We start from the raw sequence: 22,806 nt of genomic DNA, 5'->3' as shown, positions 1-22,806 counted from the left end.
GAGTCAATGTGGGGAACAAAGGATAAATGTGAGTCGAGGATTACACCTAGGCAGCGAGCTTGTGGGGTGGGATTTATGGTCATGTTATCAACAGAAATAGAAATGTCAGGTATGCTCTTGTTGGTGGGTGGGAATATTATTAACTCTGTTTTAGAAAGATTAAGTTTGAGTTGGCGAGAGGACATCCAAGATGAAATGGCAGAAAGACAGTCAGTTACACGGGACAGCACAGGTGTCGAGAGATCAGGAGAGGATAGATAAATTTGGGTATTATCTGCATAGAGATGATACTGAAATCCAAAGGAACTTATTAGATTTCCAAAAGAAGCGGTATAGATAGAGAACAGCAGAGGACCTAGCACTGAGCCTTGCAGTACTCCAACTGATAAAGGAAGCGGAGCAGAGGTGGCCCCAGAGAAATTAACAGTGAAAGAGCGATTAGAAAGGTAGGATGAGAACCAGGATAGAACAGTGTCTTGAAGACCTAGGGATTGCAACGTTTGTATGAAAAGAGAGTGGTCAACTGTGACAAATGCAGCCGAGAGATCCAGGAGAATTAGGAGAGAGTAATGGCGTTTAGTTTTTGCAGTGATCAGATCATTGACAACCTTAGTCAACGCAGTCTCTGTGGAGTGTTGAGAACGAAAGCCAGACTGAAGAGGATCCAACAGGTTGTTTGCGGAAAGAGAGTGTGTGAGGCGAGTGTAGGCAAGTCTCTCTAGAAGCTTGGAGGGGCATGGGAGCTGAGGGATGGGACGGTAATTTGAGAGAGAGTTTGGGTCGGAATCTTGTTTTGTTAGAATAGGAGTAATCACTGCGTGCTTCTATAGTGATGGAAAGATGCCAGTAGAGAGCGCGATAATACAGATTTTAGTTAGAGGTGAAATGAGCACAGGAGACAGGGATCTACCAATTTGCGAGTGAATAGAATCAAAAAGACATGGCATCCCTTGACTGAGGGGCCCCTGTACCCAGAGTGACACAGGCAAGAATAATACTAATGCATTTAGAACCTCCTTGTTACAGGTTCCAGAATCCCGAAATTACTTAAGTTGCATTGGCATGGTTTTACCATTTCACACAAAATTGATTGGTTGTAACTAAATTAATAAAACACCACTGCAGCTTTGTTATATATAACTAATTACCAATTAGGTATTTTCAATGTTTTCTTATTGACCTGTTGTAAACATTTAGCTTGTTGGAATTAAAGGTTAATTCCAAAGATCAAGTAGAAGCAAAGGACCCAACAGCACTTAGGACGAGTCCTGGGGGAACGTATCCCATAATTTTTGTAAACAGGAGCAAGGAGTTTTTTGATATAAAGGTGGAATTAACATAGCAAAAAACCATGCTTATTTAACACAGCATCTAAATTAGAAGGTATATTAAATAAAACTATAATTACAGGGGAGTTCATCTGGCATATAATAAATTAAGAAACCAATAGACTGCAATTATAGACAGTAATATACTGTATGCTTGTAAAACAAATATACAAATTGTATTAGTCTCTCTGCTGATTCTTCACGGTAAACTAATTTGTGTAATAAGTGCAGTGTATACATATTAGACTGTATGTAAAGATTATGGTTTTCACATCAGATGCAACATGCAAAAATAACTACTATAAATAATATTAAAAAAGCTTCTAAGCGTCTAAGCTTTATTTAGTACATTCTACAAAATGACAGAATAGCTAGAATCTGATTGGTTGCTATGGGCAACATCTCCACTTTTTCAAACAAGTAGTTTAGTAAATATACCCCCTGGTGTCCATTTAGTGTCCCATTTAAAATACATAAGTGTCAAATTAGCAGTAGTCTGGGAGAAATAAAATAGACTACCTTTATTTTAAATGTCATACTTATTTGTGCATATTAATGTGTTTTAGCAGAAAGTGAATCTAGATGTCTAACAAGACATCCCTTTGAAAGCCAGAATTCTGCTGCCTTCAACTTGGTGTAAAATCTCCCAGTTTTATGTCACTGAAAAAGAACTGTGGTTTGATACTAAAGTCGTCAAACTGCAAAATATGTGCAGTCAGTGTCGGACTGGGGCATGAAGGGCCCACCGGGGGAATGCAGTGATAGGGGCCCACTATATTGGGGTGTGGCCAACTTTAGGAGTGGGTGTGGCCAGTAAAGGGGGTGTGGTCAGGCCATGGAGGACAACTTATAGCACTATTTTAAATGTGCACCTTTTTGGATGCAATGCATTAGACCCTGCCCCCTCTACTGGTAGGGAACTACATGGGACCCATTAACAAAACACTTGTGGTTTGGAAGAAACTCCAGTACCAGCTCCTGTAGTCTCCTAATGCACCAAGACTGTTACTTATGATAAGTGCATCATTTTGTTACCTCCAACCCTCGCCTCATATGTTATTGCCCATCATGTATTGAGCTTATATGGCACAGTATAAAGACCTGCGGATCCTTTCCTCCACTATTTGAAATATTTATCGTCTTGCATTCTATTTGGTTAATAGAATAAATCCCAGGCAGGTGCCAATATGTTATGTGTAAGTAAGATGGACAATCATATTAATATTGGAGCAATAGAGTGCTAAAGCTGCTAGAATTTAATCTTTACACAAATAGTGAACATACAATAAGAGCCAGTGCACTGGAAAAGCAAAATGAAGCAGAAATTGAATGTACATATGTGAAGCATAGCAATGGATCCAGGTCTGTGTAATCCGGTAAAAGCCTGTAGGATAATAAATCAGGCTAAAGTTCAGTATTTCCATACACATAAAGTGTATGCAGTCCACAAAAGGTATATGATTCGTGCTCAGCGTTATACCATATGATAAAGACACAAATAGGATTCTATTTTGCCTTAAAAAACAAAAACTATTGTGTTACTTACCTGTGCAAAGCTCCGGTCCTTGATTCATGTTCCTCTGGGCAGCTGCTGCTGGATTACAGGACGTCCTTCTCCCCTGCTCAAACTGCTGAAAAACACACTACCGCGCTGGTGCAGAGAGCCGCGTCTGGGCTCTCTGCACCTGCGCGGTAGTGTGGTTACAGGAAGTGTCACCACCGCCGCCATCTAAACAAAGTTCAACAACAAGCTCCGCCCTAACAACGGAGGGGGCGGAGCTTCAACCCCGCCGGGCCTACCGGTGGATAGTCCGGCTGCCCGGCAGGCCAGTCCGAGGCTGTGTGCAGTGCACGGTTGTAAAACATTAGTAAATTTAGTGAAGGTCTGTAACGTAGGAGCAAGTAACATTATTATTTTTCTTTTAATTCATTTGGACTACTTCACGAAAGAAGATTCCCTATAGATGTAAGAGTCTAATAAAGAGGTAAATAATGGCTTTGAGGGAGTTCTTATAAAGAAAACTTTGTATATAAGTGGCTGTGTGATACTATTGTGGAGATACATGTTCCATCGGGCTCTGGTTGTCAGGACATCTTGGTGGTTGCAGTTCCATAGGCTCCAGCATGCTCTGGGAGCCATGGGCACGCTGGCTTGTAGTGACTGACAGGGCTTTCTGGCACTTGAGCTCCACAATAGTGCATAATTGATTTTTCACTTACTAGTATTTTTTATTTTTTTTAAACAGATTGTTTATTTATATTTGAGTCATAGAAATCATTATGAATACAAATAGAGCGCAATGTACACAATCATATAAAATGAGAGTAAATTGTGCAATAAAGGGGTAAAAAAAGGGGTGGGTGGGGCATATAGTGAATACCAGCATGAAATTAAAATAACATCAGTGACTGTAACAATGTATTTGAAGAAGGAGGGTCAGATAACCTAGAATAAATTGGCGAGGGTGTAGCACGGGTATTTTAAATGTTAAGAAGGAAAGTAGAAATTCGGTGGGAGGGAAAAAACTGTAATCATTGCTAGAGTTTGAGGTAGCTTAGAAGATGACATGTATTAGATAGTAGTAAGGGAAGGTTCGTCCTTATAGAACTCCGTCTAAGGAGACCATGTGGTCTGGAAAATATGGGAAATATTATGAATGATGGCAGTAATTTGTACATTTCTGTATAGCTTCCAATTATTATTGATAGAGTAATAGATACAGTGGGTTAGGATTCTTTCATTGAGACGCGATTTGACATTTAGCTGCATTAAGAATATGTCCAATTAGATTTTGAGAGTGGCAGATAATATCTGGGATGGGTCTGGGCAATAGAGAGAACAAAGGAGTGTTTGGGAGCTGGATATCTAGTATAGACTTAATCAAATTATGGACCTCTTCCCAATATTCTCTAAGCCTCTAGGCTTAGAGAATAATAGCATGACCACCAAATAAGCAGCAGGGTACTTTTGTGACCACATGACCTCCAACATAGGTCCAAAGAATTGAGAAGAATGGACTGTAGATAGGTTGGTACCTAATACCATCTGTAAAAAAGAGTTTTCTTGTATCCGTACTGAGATTGAAGATTTGGAAAGATTAGTTCTGGTTTTATTCCACTCTTTATTTGTCCAGAGTCTTCTCTGCCTCCTTTTCCCAAGCTACTTCATGAGGTTCCTTCAATGGTTGCCCATGGGCTAGTATTAACGGGTGTAGAGTTGAGATAAGTCCTCTAGATGTTGTAACATTTCAACAGAGAGACGCCAGTGGGGACCACTGCCAGTGGGGACCACTGGAGCTCTGGTGGCAGGGTAGGAAGTGTTTGAAAAATATGTCATAATTGAAGAAATTGATAAAACACTAAGGGCCTTATTCATTAAAGAACTTAAATTAGGAAGTTTCTTATTTAAGTATCCTGGATAAAACCATGTTACAATGCAAGGGGTGAAAATTAGTTTTCTGTTTTTTCTTTAAATATGTCATGAAATGAGAACAGCCATATGGGGTGACTTGTATATTTATGAGTAGGGAAGAAACTTTTGTACTAATTTAACAAAAAAGCTATTCCATCAGTTTGTAAACCTTAAATAAATAATCCTAACCATGATGTTATTCAGTCTAGGTCAGTTCTTCCCAAGCCCAGTCCTCAGGGACCCCTAACAGTGCAGGTTTTCCATATCTCTTCGCTGGAGCACAGGTGTATTCATTACTGACTGACACATTTTGAAAGATCCACAGGTGGTACTAATTGTTTCACTTGTGAGCTGGAATACATGTACTGTTAGGAGTGCCTGAGGACTGGGCTTGGGAAACAGTGTTCTAGGTATTCGAATTAACTATTTTAATACAAAATGGGTATGATCCAACTGTAGTCCAGTAAGCCTTCAGCAGAACTGACCTCCTAATGAGAAGTTAGCTCTTACCAACATTTGTCCAAGGTAGTGAATGGGAATGCTCAGTTAAATGCTTAGTATACTACACTGCAGGTAAGCTTTGAGATGTATTAAGGAATGCACCTCTAACACTCTGAGTGAGAACAAAACACCAGGATTTGTCTATGCTTCAGTCTATTGTTTTCAATGCCTCTATGAATGAGCCCTTAATGTTGACAACAGTCTTTTAGTTCCAGAATTGTCTATACTGTACAATGTTATTTTTCCAAGCAGGAAGAGTGAACACATAGCCTGTATGATTACATAGATTGGCACACTACTACTACTAATACAGAACTATTGTGATAAATCACTCTAATTAATGGGCCTTTGTGCTCTGGATTCCCTTACATTGACACCAAGGTCCAGGTATCCAACTGATGTTTGTGGAAAGGTCACATAGCAGCACTCTGCTCACTTTGTAGAATAATTTTTGTGTTTTTCTTATTTTATATATTAACAACAAATTATGTACATGTAATAAACATTTCAATCAACGGCTATGTTTGGGATAATATACATCCATGTATTCATTTTATACAAATGAGATATTGTTTAGTTTGGAACCATTTAGAGATAAGACAGTGAGGGGTGTTGAGTGGCCTAAGACAGCAAAATAAAAAATGTACCTCTGCCTAAAACTGTAGGTAAGACACTGCATTAGTTTAATATCATTGCTGCTTCTACTATGACACAATGAGGCACTTATTTCCATATATGTTATGCCCAAGGTCAGTACTGCAGGGCTCCCACCAGTGTAAAGACTTCAAATTGGTATTTGAACTATTCACTCATCAGGGTCTAAACCATCACTGGCTTAGGTGTACTCCAACAGTGGCTAAACTGAGCTCCTCTCTAACCTGACATAGGTAGAATACCCTGTAGTTTGAGTTGTATTAGTTTTTTAGAATGTTTGTGTAAAATAGGAATTCATTATTCTTGACTATTTACTTACACCCCAAGGGCTTGCTTGGTTATTAGCTGGTAAGAATGTAATCTAGTGTCATGCTAAGATTGCTGTGAGTTACTTGACAAAGGAATGACCCCTTGTCAGTGACATACAACAAGTGTTACAATAGCTATGTTTGTGGTTCTATTTTGATCACAGCAAGTGCTGTATAGTTTTTGCCCAAGCCATTGTATAAACAACAGGGATTAGATTTCAATTCATACAAGTACAACACGAATAGTGATAGTCAGGCATGTGTCCTTATCTGTATCTCCATATCACTGACATAGACCTCAGGATCATGTTCATTAGGGAACTGTTTTATATATAGGCTGGAGTTGTAGGAGATCAAAGCCGTTATGTTATGCCAAGGCAGTGATTGGCTGCAATTAAATTGATAATAATGTATAATCTACCTTGTTACCACCCCTCTACACGGTTCACTCAAACCTTATATTTATTCTCTTTCTATGCTCCAACAACCTGACCCCAAACAGACATTGGGTGAGACTGGATCATATACCGCTACTAAGCAGTTTTCCCATTGCAATCTGCAATTCTCCCACGTCCTGTCCACTTCCTAGTGAAGTGGACAGGATGGGGGCCTCATTTATGTGATTCGCGGTGAATCATGTAATTTTGGTCCCACTACAAAATGTCACTTTCAATGGAGGGGGGTGTGGGGTGGGGCGGAGCCAAAATTACGCGATTTTCCGCGATCCATCTCCTCCCACCCTCCAACCATGCCTCCCTCCCGGAGGACAAAAACTCAATGTTGGCTAGTATGACTTAACCTCATGTATCAAACTTCTACTTTCCTATTATGAGCAAGCTCTCTTAACTCTGTAACTGGTTGAAAATACTCAGTCTTGTTTTATTAATGTGTTTGTTCCAAATTGTAAAGCCTTTCAGAGTATGCTGAAGATAAATAATGTTAATAATAATATACTGCTGCTATTACTACTACTACTAATAATAATAATAATAATACTTTCATTCTCAGTGCATACATATACATATATGCAATTCTTGAGGAATAGTTTCAGTGGTTAATTGCACTGACTGATTAATAGTGACAGGAGAGACTGGAATCCCCGTTTCAGATCTCATTATTGGCTTGGTGTGACCTTTGTCAAATCACATTGTATTCCTTGTCCCAGACACCATTTGTACACGTGTAATACAATCTGCTGTTTGGTTTTGCAAAGTGACTACAATACTCACCTTGCTGTTAGACTTTGGTTGTATGTCCATAGAGTCAATGCAAACTGTTTACTTTGCCTGCCAGACCTTCAAGCACTTTCTGAACCATCCAGACACCTCACCTCCTGCACTGCTAATGGTTTCTAAATTCAATGAAAAATATGGTCACTTTATATTTTCCTACCGGGCTCAACAAATATGAAACAATCTATCAAATACTTTTAAATTTTCCTGCAGCCTAAGATATTTTACTAGAAGCATGGGTATAAGTATAATGCATAATTGCCTACTTCTGTAACCAAAAAAACCCAACGGTATATTCAACAAACGTGAAAACAAGATGTAACTCAAAGTATTTATGCAAATATATTTTGTCAAATATAGCTGCCGACACAGAACCAAGTGTGGCCAGCAAATAATATCCTCTTCAATGGATTTTCTATAAACCAACAGGACTACAACATGTAAAAACTGTGTTCTAGGAGACAAAAAATAGATTATACTATTTTGTAGTGTAGAGAAGATTTCTGTATGACAATACCTACTTTTGTAGGACCTAAATATATCTCCTTGCATGTTGAATTTAAGTCAGCCTTTATTTTATAGTACATGTTTATTTAGATTGGGAACATTTGTAATCACTGTTTCTAGAAGTCATTTAGCATGGAGAAAATTCATTCCAGGCTTTTATTGACATTACTAATTTGAGTTTGCTGCCAGGATATTTTTTACTGGTTAACATAAAGTTGTAAAATTGTGTGCAACTAAATTTAATGAGTGATACATCTATAAAATTTCTTTTTACAGCTTTTCCTTCCTTTGAACAGAAGAAGCGAACTAGTAGTCAAGGCTGTTGTCTCTTAACGCCTCCACCACCACCGATTTTCCCACCTCCACCATTCTTCAGAGAACGTAGGAACACAGTAAGCATCTAGGCATGAATGTTTACCTCTATCTATCCTCCTATCCCAATATCTTTTGGAGAGTAGCCTTCTAAATTATGTTTATTTATTTTATGTAGGATGGACACTGCTTATTAGAGCCAGAACTTGAATTTTATTTGGAATGCCAATGGTATAGCTCTTAAGAGTCATTAACTAAGCTTCAAAATGGAAGAAGTGGAAATTATACTTGTTCTATTTTGAGACAGAAAGCACTTATTTTGTGTTACTGCATTCATTGTTATCGATCAGGTGTTCTTTGCTAAACGTGGGCCAGTCGTAGTAATGTGCCTGAATATATGACATTTTATGTTTATGTTGTAGGACAGTTAGGGGAACATTTTCAGTTTATAAGTTTCTACAGAGCATATTTATCCCTGCAAAATGAAGAGTCTATTACAGTTATTCGGAGGTTCCAGAGACCAGGCCTCGGCCATTCCTTTCAATTTTGACACATTTTATATGTGAAAATGTTTTTCATGTCACATAAATTAAAGTATTAAAAACATGAAAATGTAGAAATATCCCATATGAGATAAAAAAAAAAAAAAGCTCCCCATACTCATAACTTATTAAAGACATAAATAAGGCTGAGACTAGCAGTAGAACAAATAAAACTTGTGATTATAATTGAGGGGATGGTCCATAAGCAGGCCCGGCGCTCCCATTAGGCAAGGTTAGGCACTTGCCTAGGGCGCCGGGCTCTGGAGGGCGCCTGGAGGGCGCCACAGAATTCTAAAATACTTTAAAACTGTGCGGCGACCGCTGACCATACCTGTCACGGCCGCCGCACAGCATTCAGATGCATGGGGAGGGGGGGAAGAGGCTGTTTTGTCACCACTGCCGCCTCTCTGCTCCGTCTCCTCCCCTCCACTTACTAGTGTCAGTGAGTGGAGGGGAGGAGACGGAGCAGAGTGGCGGCGGTGGTGAGACAAGGTAAGGAGAGGAGGGAGGAGGGCGGCGATTTTTGCGGGGGGGGGGGGGGGCGATTTTTGCGGGGGGGGGGGGGGGTAGGGGCGCCGCTTTTTTAAAAATGCCTAGGGCGCCGTGGACCCTAGCACCGGCCCTGTCCATAAGTGATAGTATGTGGTGTTTAGAACAAATCTACATTTTTTTATATAAAACATACAGGTCCATCTGACTTTCATCTGCTTGCTCTGCTAACCTGTGCATCAGTTGAAGTCACACTTCCTATCTAACAGCACTGCATTCTCTCTGCAGCACAGTAAGGGAGGCGGGGGAACTTGCCGTGCATAGATGGTTGTTAATAACTAAGCTAAGCCTCTATAGCAGTCAACCTGGTACATTTTCAGAGGCTGCATGAGTGGACCTATAACCTTCAAATGCATACCTCCAACATGTCTGTCCCTGACAACAAACAGGGATGGGGGCGTGGCCACGTCACAATAGGGGCCGGCCACATCATGATCGGGGTGTGGCCACACTCCCAGAGGCAGCCTAGTGCTGTAAATCACTTGGCCGCACATTAAATACCTTCCCCAAACATTCCCACCCGCGGGACTGTCCCGCTGAAATTGAGCCATTTGGGAGGAATGCAAATGGGCCACACATTACCTTTAGTCTCAGTAATAAATTGAAACAATAAAGTTAAAGAAAGAGACACCAATCTGCTATAACATATCAGCAGGCATTTGAAAAAAGTGTTACAAGCTATAACAAACAAATCTGAGCTGTGGGCCGCAGGTGATGGCTCACAGGGCTGCACGTGGCCCTAGGGCCGCCTGTGGGCCATCACTGCTCTAGAGGAAGTAGGAGGACTGTCAGCAAGGTAACCAATATGTGACCAGTGACGTTTTGATGGATAAGTATATTACAAATATGAAAGAAAAGCTTCTACTAACTAGTGAGTGGACAGTCCCTTTAAAATGCACCTTAATGATGGCAGTAATTCTTCACAGAGCTGGAGGACCTGCCAACAGCATCTTCTGTCAGTGTCCTGCCCTGGCACAGCATGAGAAACATGTATGTGCACTTCAACATGTTAGCAGGCTGAATTATATTAGTACCTAAAGAATGGCACACTGCTCAGCTGCCATGCAGTTTACACATAAAATAGATCATATGTAGCTCAAAATGCTAAACATGTTCAATCATATACAAACTTTTCAACATTGGTAAATTTGCTTACAATAATTCAAAATATGGAAAGCTGGCAGTATGAAAAAATAGGTAAAAAAGTAACTTTGTACTGACACTACTGCTATATATTACAGCTCTATACTACCGGGGATCACAGTGCTTGTGTTTTCTTAGCATCGTTTGGACACTGGAGGTAATTTTCAAAGTAAATTGGCCAAGACACAGTGCAAAGTCAGAAGTGATCCCGCTGTGCACCTCAGTTTGCACAAATGCACCTAGATTTCCTCCAAAGTACATGTATATAGCACAGAGAAGGAGTTGGGATTACAAAGTACCGAGGAGATGCTTCGGTGCTCCTAGTTTTATGATTCATTTTGCAGAGCGTGTTGATGAAGGAGCTGCAGGTTTTCAGGTAGCATCCTGATGTTTGCTATTATAGGAGCACAGTCATAGTCATCACACAGAAAATGATTTTTTGTGCCTGCTATTATAATAGGACAGTTCCTATTATACTGTATAATGGGACTCATTTTATTTGTTGTGCTTCTAGAAGCCCATTTCAAGAAGTAATGTAATCAAAATCTTCAAACACGCAAAAAGTAATATAAACAGTACCCTCATTCTCATAATTAATGTAACCCATAAATGAGGCTACGCCAAGCTGTATTTCAGAAGAAATATGTAGAAGTTGACTTTTTTGAAACGGGTGGTTACTAAAGTGGTAGGAAGTTGGGCTTTGGTATGAGGTTTACACTGTTCCATGCCTCCTGGCGTGCTTTCAGTTTTGGGCACTTTATTGTGTGCTGGGTGGACCATCAAAGCGCAACAATACAAAACCAAGGCAGTCTACTAGTGCGCATCAAGTGCACTTTATTGATTGCAGACCCCTGTAATTCTCCCTGGTATGGCATCCTAGCTAAGATAAAACAGGGTAATTCATATTACATATGAATGATAAATCACTTTAATTGGAAGACAATTATTATGCAGCACAGTGGCTTAGTGGTTAGCCCAACTGTCCTAAGCACAACAGTCATCCAACTTCGGACTGTCCCTCCAGATTCAGGACAGTTGTCAGACTGTCCTGCTCTCTCCTACCTGTTCTTGTCACTTTCACCACTTGTGGCTGCTGGTTACTTCAGCTCATTTGCTGGTTGTCTGGATCCTGGAATGTTGGAGGCCCTATTTGGAAAAACAAATTGGTACATGAGATTTAGAAAACTCCAACTATCCCCAGTGTTAAATAAGTAGCACACAAGTTTAAGAATTAGGCCTCCCTCCACCCCCAACATTAAAATACTAATATACACATTTGCTAAATAGATCTATTTCCCTCCATCCAGCCCCAACATTAAATTAATAGTATTCTCATTTAATACATAATCCTTTTTCCTTCCCTCCAAACAGCCCCAGCAATAAATTAACTAGCATTTACGCTTAATATAACCATTTCCCACAACTATCACCGGCATTAAATAATTCATATTTACAGTTAAAATTAATAAATAGCCCTCCTCCCCAAAATCAGTCCCATATTCAATTAATAGCCACAAACCACCTCATCTTAAATTATAAGGACCCAATATTAAATTAAATAACCCAACCAATAAATTAAATTACCCCACAAATACAATAGCACTCATTAAATCATTAGCTCCCACCTGCACTCCACCATTAAATAGCCTACCTCCCACACTATATTAAGACCCCCCCCTTCCCTCACATATATTAACACCCCCTTCCCTCACATATATTAACATACCGCCTTCACACACACTATATTTATATACTGGCCTCCCATACTCACACACTATATTTATATACTGCCCCCCCCCCCAAACACACTATATTTATATGCTGGCCCCCCACACTCACACACTGTATTTATATACTGCCCCCCCCCCACACTCACACACTATATTTTATATAATGCCCCCACACGCACACACACACACACACACACAATATATAGTGCCGACACACATACACACACACACACAATATATACTTCCCACATACACACACAATATATACTGCTCACACACAATATATATTACACACACACACACTTACCTTATTCCACCCGCGCATCTGTGGCACTTCACAGTTCACACATGGGACTGCACCTGTCACGTGGTGCGCGTTCCATGTGACAAGCCACACGGGGAGAAGAAGGGGAGGAGGAGGGGAGGACGAGGGGAGGAAGGGCCGCAGCCAATGATAGAGACTTGAGCCGGTTCATGCACCTGCCCAAAATTTTAATTTTCTGTCCGGCCCAGCCCGCCCCTGGTGGTTAGCACTTCTGTCTCACTGCACTGTGGTCATGAGTTCACAACCATGGCCTTATCTGTGTGGAGTTTGTATGTTCTCCATGTGTTTGCGTGGGTTTCCTCCCACACTCCAAAAACATGCTAGTAGGTTAATTGGCTGCTATTAAATTGACCTTAGTCTCTCTCAGTCTTTGTGTAATAGGGAATTTAGACTGTAAGCTCCAAATGGGGCAGTGAGTGAGTTCTCTGTACCACGCTGCGGAATTAGTGGCGTTATATAAATAGCTGATGAGGCGGATTATATTATGAGTAATGCAGTACAGCATATTTAAGCATGTTTCAAATAACTCTATTATGTGTTGTAAACCAGTGCTTAAGGAATAAACATAAAAACAGGGTTACAAGAACAAGAATTACACATACTGTATGATATCACTAAATGCAGAATCAATAACAAAAATGTACATGACACAAGAAATATACATAATGGAACCAAGCATAAATTTCAAATAAGTAAAGAGTTTCAGTAGTGCCTGAGTACCAATTAAAAAAAATAAGAATCAATTACCCCACTTCAATTAATGATTTCAGGAGTCTGTGATTCTTCATCTGATAGGATTTCTATTTTGCCCTTGAAAACAATTACTCATGGGAATTCTGCCATTGAAGGTTAAGACCAATCTAGCTAATAGAACCTAGTGAATTTCATTAACCGTACGTGCAGTCTTTACTGATTATTATACAGGCTGCTGTTCCAGAAAGAGGTTCCAGCAAAATCAAACGAATCTCTAGGTTTGATTGCATTGTGAGATTAGTTTCAGTACTTTCCAGCAGAGTGTATTAGCTTTGCACTATCATTAGCTTGACAAAACATGCATTATTCCTATGATAAAGAGCTTAATCCCAAAAAACTGTACAACAATTGCTCTGCATTTAATGTCTTGTACAAATAAATCAGATAGACCTTTTCTTTTGTGAAATATTTGAAAAATTAAAACACATTAAAATGTTTCATTGTTATAAAAGCTGCTATAAAAAAATCATAACTAGACTAAAGCAAAATAATTTCACATAAAAACATTTTTATATATTTGAATTTGCCATGGTCCCACCATAATAGGGGGTGTATCATTAGATTTCCTAGTACTGGAACATAAATAGGAATTCCACTAAAACTGCTTCTATCATTGTCGATTGATGCCATAGGAAAATATAAGCACCATTATTTCAAAGAGGGAAGTCTCCGCTTGCAAGTGAGTTGTTTGACTAAAGTGACCCTAAAATATTTATAGTAAAATTTGAATTCTAATCCAAGTCTAAACCCTAATCATACATTCTGCAAAACTTACATGAGCCTTATCAGAGCTCAGACTCCGTCCCCCATATTGTAGGAATGTAATTATATACCATAATTTCTTCCGGCAGATACATAAAGAAACACTGATGCAGAGTGGAACATATGCTAATTTGAATAGCTTATTTTTGCATGAAATTGCTCTTGTTGTGGCCTGAAAGTGGGTGCACACATATGCTCCTATGCAGGTTTGTGTGATTTTGGTAGAAAGGGACGTCTAAGCCGAGTTCAATAAAATCAATTTTACTCAAATGCGGCTCACGAAGACCAGCAAAAACATGTATATGCGTCTGTTAGGAGGCATATCTGCTACAGCTGCTATAGGGCAGGTGTGATACTCTCTGGTGACGTAAACCAGGCGCATACGTTGCTGATGCAGACAATCTTGACATGGATACAGCTCTGCGTATTGGCAGAAATACGCTCACTTTTCGTGCACTTTTTTTAAGAGTAATTTACTACCCTTTTACAGCCCCAATGTATCTTGTATTACTCTGCTAAAGCAACAGTTGTTTCTAGGGGTTATAGAAAACCACTAGTTTGATTTGTGCCATGGGGCCTATTAGAATATTAGTTCATCCCTGGGCTGGATGGATGCAAAGTAATAATTGCATAGTCTACAGCCATGATGTATTAGGGTACGTATTCATTTCTGTCAGAATAATTCTCACAATGGACATGGATTCTACCCAGACATAAGTGATCCACTAGCAGCACTCTGGCTGTGTAGACCAAGAGGGATGTCTACACAGGGGCAGGGCCAGTGGTCACAACAATCCAGTCTCAGCTCTGTGACTTGTATCAGATACATACACCTATTGATGTGGTAGAAGTTTCAGGGCCGTCTTTTCCATTGGGCACAATGGGCAGGTGCCCAGGGGCCCTGCGGGCAAGGGGGCCCGTCCGAGGCAGCTCTGTAAAAAAAAAAAATTAAAATACTTACCTTGCGGTCATGTCAGCGGCTCCCTCCCTGGTCCCTCTTCCGTGCTGGGTGTGATGTCACGCCCAGCATTCACTGCGAGCACAGCACGGAAGAGCGCAGAAGAGACTCAGCGGCGACTTAAGGTAAGTTAAGGGGGCCCCTATATATATATATATATATATATATAAAATCACTTTTTTTTTACATACATATATATTTTTTTTACACACACACACTATTATATATATATATATCTAAAAAAAAATAGGGGTCCGGTCCACTGCATTGCCCGGGGGCCCATAAAGTAGTTAAGGTGGCCCTGAGAAGGTTCAGTTCTTTGTAGAGGATGGGGAGGTAAGACTTTAACAGAGCTGCAGTGGAGGGTCAGCTTAATGCTGAGCAATGTATTTTACCTCCATAGTTCATGTCTGTATATTCCACTTCTGGAGTTCAATGGTCCTTTAACTTGTAATGTTACATTGATATGAATACAGTATTACAGATGGAGTAGGCTGCAGTACACCATAGTGCACATTGTATCATTCACATCAATGGAAATAATGTGATTATATTCAATCTTATTTGTGCTAATTGGGGAGCCAAGTTTAAAGTTGCAACAAATAATTTTACATCTGTACCAACTTTAACTGCATTATGATAATATTGTTTTATTATTTCCCTCAAGATATATGACCTGGATTATACAAGTTCACAGCTGGAGCTACAACCAACTATACCTTTGTGTGTGCCAGGCCCACCAGGCCCAGATGGACCTCCTGGCCCGCAGGTTTGTACATTGGGGTGAGATGACCTACTGTAACACAAATAAACATCTGGTTATTGTACATTGTGTTATATGTTTCAGTAACAATTGCAAACACATCCTCAATGCATTGATACATAAACTAAAAAATGGTTAGAAAACGCTGTATGTAGTGTCACACTAATTAAAGCCATTTATAGTTATATACCACAAATAAACGTTTTAAGCTGTAGGTCAATTCTCTATCTTAAAAAAGAATTTTAGAAAAATGTAGTCACATTGGCAATATGATTATTTAATGTGACACTTGGCATGATAAAACTTGCTGACAAACGCCTGTAAACTTAGTGGTGCTTGACAAAAGAACAACATCACATAGTTGCTGGGTTTCAAATATTGTTATAGATCTATAAGTTGTGCTGTGTTCAGAGTAGAATAATATGCATCATATGTCATCATACTTATCTTTTTGTTAGAGCTTGTAAAATACTGATATTTCTTACATGATAGATTTACATGTAGTCTTACGCTGTTCTTAAGTTGCTTCATTTTTTGGGGGAGATTCAGTTATCATCATCATCATTTATTTATATAGCGCCACTAATTCCGCAGCGCTGTACAGAGAACCCACTCACATCAGTCCCTGCTTCATTGGAGCCTACAGTCTAAATTCCCTAAGATACACACACACAGACTAGGGTCAATTTGTTAGCAGCCAATTAACCTACCAGTATGTTTTTGGAGTGTGGGAGGAAACCGGAGCACCCGGAGGAAACCCACGCAAACACAGGGAGAACATACAAACTCCTCATAGATAAGGCCATGGTCGGGAATTGAACTCATGACCCCAGTGCTGTAAGGCAGAAGTGCTAACCATTTAGCCAGCGTGATGCCCAGTTGCTGGCGATGTGCCCCTGGACATCACCGCGATGTCCGGCTGAGCACCATGCTGGCCATTACGGTAAGGAATCGCCGTAATGAGTCGAGATTCCAGTCTGAACATGAGCACGACGTGTCTCTGAAGACTGTTCTGGACACATCACCCTGAATTCAAACACCCTCTAAATGTCCTTGATTTTCCTTCTTGGATATTTAAGTCTACATTACTTGTTCCTATACAAATACTATTCCTGGTTCTCACTTCAATTTTCTTTCATCATCCTTTAAGTTTACCTGTCCATGGTGCTGAATTATTAAAACTGTGAGAAATCACCCTACTACCTGATCTACATTTCCTCAGACAAACACAGGAAAGCCCATTAACCCCATTAATCCTATACATGATTGTCCCCAACCTTGTTTATAAAAACTAGTCTCATACAGCAGAATACCTAAAGAATTATGTAAAACTAATATGGATTTAGTAATGTCATATTAGTACAGGAAGTCATTATTGATGAAATGTAATTTAATGCTGAAAATCTTTTTGATGTAGACACATTTACAAATTGCATCTTGTTTAATTGTTTGTTATATCTCAGCAAGTTAATGATGATTTTGGGAAAAATGCCAGGATGCTTAAATTGTGACATGAGTTATGGCAATATGGATCCACACCATGAAAATGAAATGCTGTTTACATTCTAAAGATGCAACATTGTGTATTTTTAATTTAAGTTATGACTAATTGCATCCACAGAAAACATAAAAAAAAATTAAATTAATGGTCTCCACTTTATTATCCTGACTACATTTCCCAACTTCAGAATTAGTAACAGGAACTGAGATATTTTATAACTTTTGTACAGAACTTTGTGTCATTTAATACTCCCTCTCCTAGTAATATGATGGGCACTTATTTAATGGTTCAAATTATTCAGCAGTTCTACTGCATATAATATATTTATTTCCTGTTTTTATCTTTAGGGTCCTCCAGGAATTCCAGGGATAACCGGACCAAAAGGAGAAAAAGTATGTTGCTGAGAGATTTTTTTTTCTGACAGCTATTTACGGGTCTATTAAATTATTCATTGTTTTAGTTTTGTGATGCTTGATTTCCTCTTTAATTCATGTGTCAGTGATTGCAGTCTCAGAACAGAGATCAGAGACATAGCTGTGCACTGCAGGGATGGGTCTCTACAGCAGGATTTCCTAGACTTTTAGTCCTGATATCCCAATCACATCTGCAGTCAGTGTCAGGATCTATAATTCAGTTTTAATTAACATGTCTTTGTAATTAATTTATTTTGGGACAAACATATATTATTTTATGAAAAAATATATTTGTAATAAGTTATGATACCGGCACAGATTTATTTCAGTATCCCAAATATATACTTTAATAGCAGCCTGTGACATGGGGCTGGTCGTGGCCCAGAGATTAGAAATCCCTGTGTGAAAAGTTCTGCTATGTATGCTCCAATACCTCTTGCTGATGATATTGACTTTGTTCTTTAAAGTGTTTCCTCGTGGTTTCCGTAACATTTTGGTTTGAGAATAAAACATATATTTAGTTTATGCCTTAAAGGGATTGGTCACCCCTAAACCAACCATGTCATTTAGCTTCATTAGCCATTACAGAATCAACAGTGTTCTGGCTGATGAGGGGGTCGCATTATTGGACTTGAGGTGATCACATGATGTTCATATCCAATCATGTGACGCCTGAGGACTTCCATTGTAGTATTTGTAGTAAACAGTAGACAAGATCATTGGACTCATGTTGAGTTGTAAGTCTGTCTGTGTTATTTGTGTAACAGCACAATTTCCGTACTGCACGTGCATGTGTACACATACGTCCAAATGGGGAGGGAAAAGGCCGTCAGGCATAGGTTGAGTGCAGTAAGGACATGTTTGTGTAATTGAGACTGAGGCAGACCTGGACACAGATGCAGACACTTGTCAGGAGATGTATCTCTTACGTGTGCTGGAGGTAATGATGATGATGACTACCAGAAGCACTCTTTAGTCACTTCTGATTGGCCGATTGCAGATTGACCTCTCCAGTTAATAGTACTTGATTTGTTAATATAACTGCTACATTATATGACGTTATGGTAATCTATTCACATTCACATTACATTGATATTTACATTTGGAAAGAAGATTCCCATTGGATTTTTAAAGGGGAAAACAGATGTTTGTATTTCATTTGATTTAATTTCACTTAATTTAATTTATATGTGTTTGTGCTTAATTATATTTATACAGTAAATGCAGCTTTCGCATGTATAAATAACACTGTCAAGACGATATTCTCTGTTGACGTTTCATTACGTTCCTATATATTGTGTACAGATAGGCTAATGCAGCTTCTGCATTTACTATTAACACTGACAATCCACATCTCTATGCTTTGGTGATGTATAAGTATACACACTTGTTATTGATGTAAATGTGGAGCGTATGCTAGTACTGTACAGCTGAATGAATTTTCAGATGTGTCAGACCAAGCATAAGCACACAAATTCAGTTTTTCTTGCATGTCTTTCCCTACAAAAGTGTCAAACTCAACATGAGCCCCAATATCTTGTCACACAGTGGTACCTGGTATTTACACAAAGTTGCCTACTCTCCTGAAATTTCCCGGAGGCTCCCGAATTTAAGGAGTCCTCCCAGACTCCCGTAAGAGTAGTCATTCTCCCTGATTGTAGAGGAGGCGGGGCTTAATGACGCGATCGCAACGCCGGGAATTCCGGCATGTCATAGAAGGGGATGGGTCCCTGCTATGGCGTCACCACGCCCCCATCCTGCGGTGGTCACATGGCTATTCTCCTACTTAAAAGTAGGCAAGTATGTATTAACAGTGCGTTTTCCTTTTTTAATATCTCAGCATGTGTACAAACAGCTAAGAAGAAGATTTTGAACAATTAATGCTACAAAGAACATAAATATATAGGAGCTGTATCTTTATGTAGCAGTGTATGTCCTATTTGGACTATTGTCACTACTTACATGACTTTGAGTTACACTACACATAACAGAAAATCCATGTACCTCAACATCACAGATTTTTCATCGCAACTGTATTAGAAATCCGTAGTGTTCCATCGCCGCGGATTGCCTTTGCGACCTTTCCAGAGTCACTCCGCGGCGTATTGTGTCTTGGAGTTACTCCCATAGTAACAGACTTTGCTTTTGGAGAGAAGTATAGTATTTTCTATCAAGAGACCACAGAAATGTACTCTGACTAGTTACAGCTCACACTGAGGATGTATATCTACTTGTGTACTAAATGTTCTCTGTTTGTGCAGGGTGAAATTGGCAGGCCGGGAAGAAAGGTAAAATCTTAGCTTTGAGTTCCATTTAGAATTCTCATGTGGGTTCCAGTTACTGACATTAGTGTCTGTTTATTGTTTTGTTTTGAATTGTATTGAATTGATTGCATTTTTATTTTTACCTTTCTTGTTGCGGTATTCATTTTATTACATTAAGTTACACCATCCAGTGCTCGGAACGTCTGATCTGATGGGTTCTGTACGAAATGGAAAAGTTTATTTGGGGGCAGAGTTTATCACAAGATGCCTGGCTGTTGCTGTGATTTATGTGGGAACAGGACAATTTACTAGTTTCTCCTTTGGGTTAGGGGTTCCAGACTATTGTAATGTGATAGTTACTGATCCAAGACTGCACAGTGCATTCATTATATGTAATTGGATGGCAGTTGTGGTAACTTGTTAATTGGAAGCAGTAAGTTCTACCAGTTACTGCAACGTGCAAATGTCAACTGTTGAAGGATGACTTTCATTAACTGGTGCTCTCATAAACATAAGCATTGGTGAAAGAGCAAAAAGTTTTGTAGAGAGATGTAGCAGGGTAGAGTAAGACTCTTTAATGCTGTGTTATTTCACTCTATCAATAAGCACAATTCAACTCAGGACACTGAGGAGTCTCAGTTGTGCTGGCAGTTACTTCATGTTCAAGACTGTGCGGCACCACTAAACAAGATATTTGTCCACTGTAAAAATACTTTGTACAGACTCTGCAAGTCTGAATTCTAGACATTACCATGGTAAATCCTATACCGGACAGCTACAAATAGCTTGGGATCCTCACATCACATAATTCCACTCTGATTGAAGTGCTCAAATGTGGAAGCTGGAAAACAAAGTGTTATTTTTAACCCTTCCTGTGACAGAATAGGGAAATACCAATTACTTAGTAATGACGAAGAAGTCGAAGAAGACATTACTGCATTAGCACAGATATCTATCTGAACACAATATAAAGATTCTGTGGTATTTAAATAGATTTAGCAAAGTCTTCATGAAAATAGCAGAAGCACAGAATACAATGCAAAATAATGTTATATTACTATTATTAATATACAAACATCCACACCTATGTTAGCATAGTAGAATTGGGTTATTTATAAAAGTCTAGATGCTGCCAACAATGAACAGTAAGATAAAAAGTTAATTACCAGTTAGTGGAGTAATCTGATTAGTTTAGGGCTCCTAGTGCAAAGCAACAGGGACATAATAAAATATAATGAAAATATAAGGAGATATATACATATATTGTCACGATCCAGCACTCACCTAAGCCTGTGTGACGTTTGTACGTCTTAAAAAATGGTTAATCAAAAGCAACCACCTGTCCTGTTTAAAAAGGATTAACACTCTTCTTATCTATCCCACACACTAACATTGCCTTACCAATTATGCCACCACCAAGTTGTTTTGTGATGAGCTGACAATCTTACTTAGGAAGCCTTGTGTTCTCAGGTGTAAATGTTGAAGAATTCACTGTTATATAAATATGTATCTCTTCTTCAAATATTTATTTACTTTTCTTGTTATTTAATGTAGTGTTCTAGCACAGTAACATGGTATGCTGTTATCTTGTACACTTGTACACTGTAGATTTGCAATGTGTCTTGAATTGCTAATAAGTTTGTATACTTTCCAGGGCAGGACTGGTCCTCCTGGTGTCCCGGGAATGCCAGGCCCTATAGGACCACATGGACCAATAGGACAGAAGGTAGGTACAATTACTTAGTTTTTGCTCACAAATGTTCAGTCATAACTTTTCACTGGTTCAACCTAAAGATAAAAATATCTATTTACTGAAAATGAATTAGAGAAAATTCTAGTAGATCCAATACACAAGTAATCCCACAGGTATATGTGTTGTCTATCTGTAATTAACCTAACATTATATCAAGAACTCCTTATATCGTTATACACACCAGGAAGAGAAGACTGTTGACATGTAATAGAAAAGCAACAGTGGAGCAATGGTTTCTATCTTTCTGGGTTTTAGCTGGACAGTCAGGTGGGGGTGTCTTACAGTTTTCAGAGTACTGTCTAAGTTTCAGTGATCTTTGAAACCTAACATTAGAAAGTGTTTCATCTTGAATTAAAGTCTTAACTTAAGTGCCCATATAAGAACAGTTCAAAGGAGAAAAAGGAATTAAATAACAATAAATAATTAGCTTATCTTTGGCAATATAAATATAATAAATGTATAGGGATACAGTTTACCAATTGGGTTCAGATCTATCTGGGACAAACTGAATTTGAATCAATTTGGCATAGTTTTCTGATGTATATATATATGTATATTTCCTGTTTAGTATGTTTAACATTATTGTTTTGTCTTATATGTCATATGTTGCCATATGATTCCAGATGATTTTTTTTATATAGCCTGAACTCTCTCCCAATCTATAAACCAGGTTAGGACAGTGTAATGTTAGAGGAGGTCTTGCAATGTATATAAATGACAAGCGAACACTGGTGTCAAAAAGGCACTTTGAACGCTAGACATTTTCCAACACCAACCTTCATAATGCTGACACATTGAAGACAATTGGAAAAACTCCCTTGTCACACAGATATATTATTATAATATATTAATATATTATTGAATTATTACACTCAAGTCTAATCACTCCGGTGTGATGGGAGAAGCATTCCCCATTGTCTTCTATGTGTCAACATGGGTGATACTGCAGCTGGGAAAGAGCTTGCATTGAAGAACCTGCCTGACACCATCCTTAAAGGAAAAGTAAAAGTAAATTCAAGTATTTGTCAGAATGCAGTTTATATAAACTTTATATCTGAGTAACTAAAATGTTTCTGTATGATACAAGGTTCATTAG

The 22,806-nt window shown here is 38.9% G+C and overlaps 1 protein-coding gene across 3 annotated transcripts in view; it reads left to right on the top strand.

The window, feature by feature from the left end:
• The window catches only part of COLQ (collagen like tail subunit of asymmetric acetylcholinesterase), an 83,885-nt gene that overhangs the window by 21,837 nt on the left and 39,242 nt on the right, over positions 1–22,806 (top strand). For all 3 annotated transcript variants that reach the window (XM_075212299.1, XM_075212297.1, XM_075212298.1), the window contains 5 exons: positions 8,219–8,334; positions 15,684–15,785; positions 17,628–17,672; positions 19,955–19,981; positions 21,612–21,683. In XM_075212299.1, the coding sequence (XP_075068400.1) occupies positions 8,219–8,334; positions 15,684–15,785; positions 17,628–17,672; positions 19,955–19,981; positions 21,612–21,683 (362 nt within the window). The remainder of the gene's footprint in view (positions 1–8,218; positions 8,335–15,683; positions 15,786–17,627; positions 17,673–19,954; positions 19,982–21,611; positions 21,684–22,806) is intronic.

This window comes from Mixophyes fleayi, chromosome 5 (genome assembly GCF_038048845.1).
Source record: "Mixophyes fleayi isolate aMixFle1 chromosome 5, aMixFle1.hap1, whole genome shotgun sequence".
Lineage (NCBI taxonomy): Eukaryota > Metazoa > Chordata > Amphibia > Anura > Limnodynastidae > Mixophyes > Mixophyes fleayi.
The sequence above is the reverse complement of the archived record's forward strand: the minus strand, read 5'-3'. Positions and strand labels throughout refer to the sequence as shown.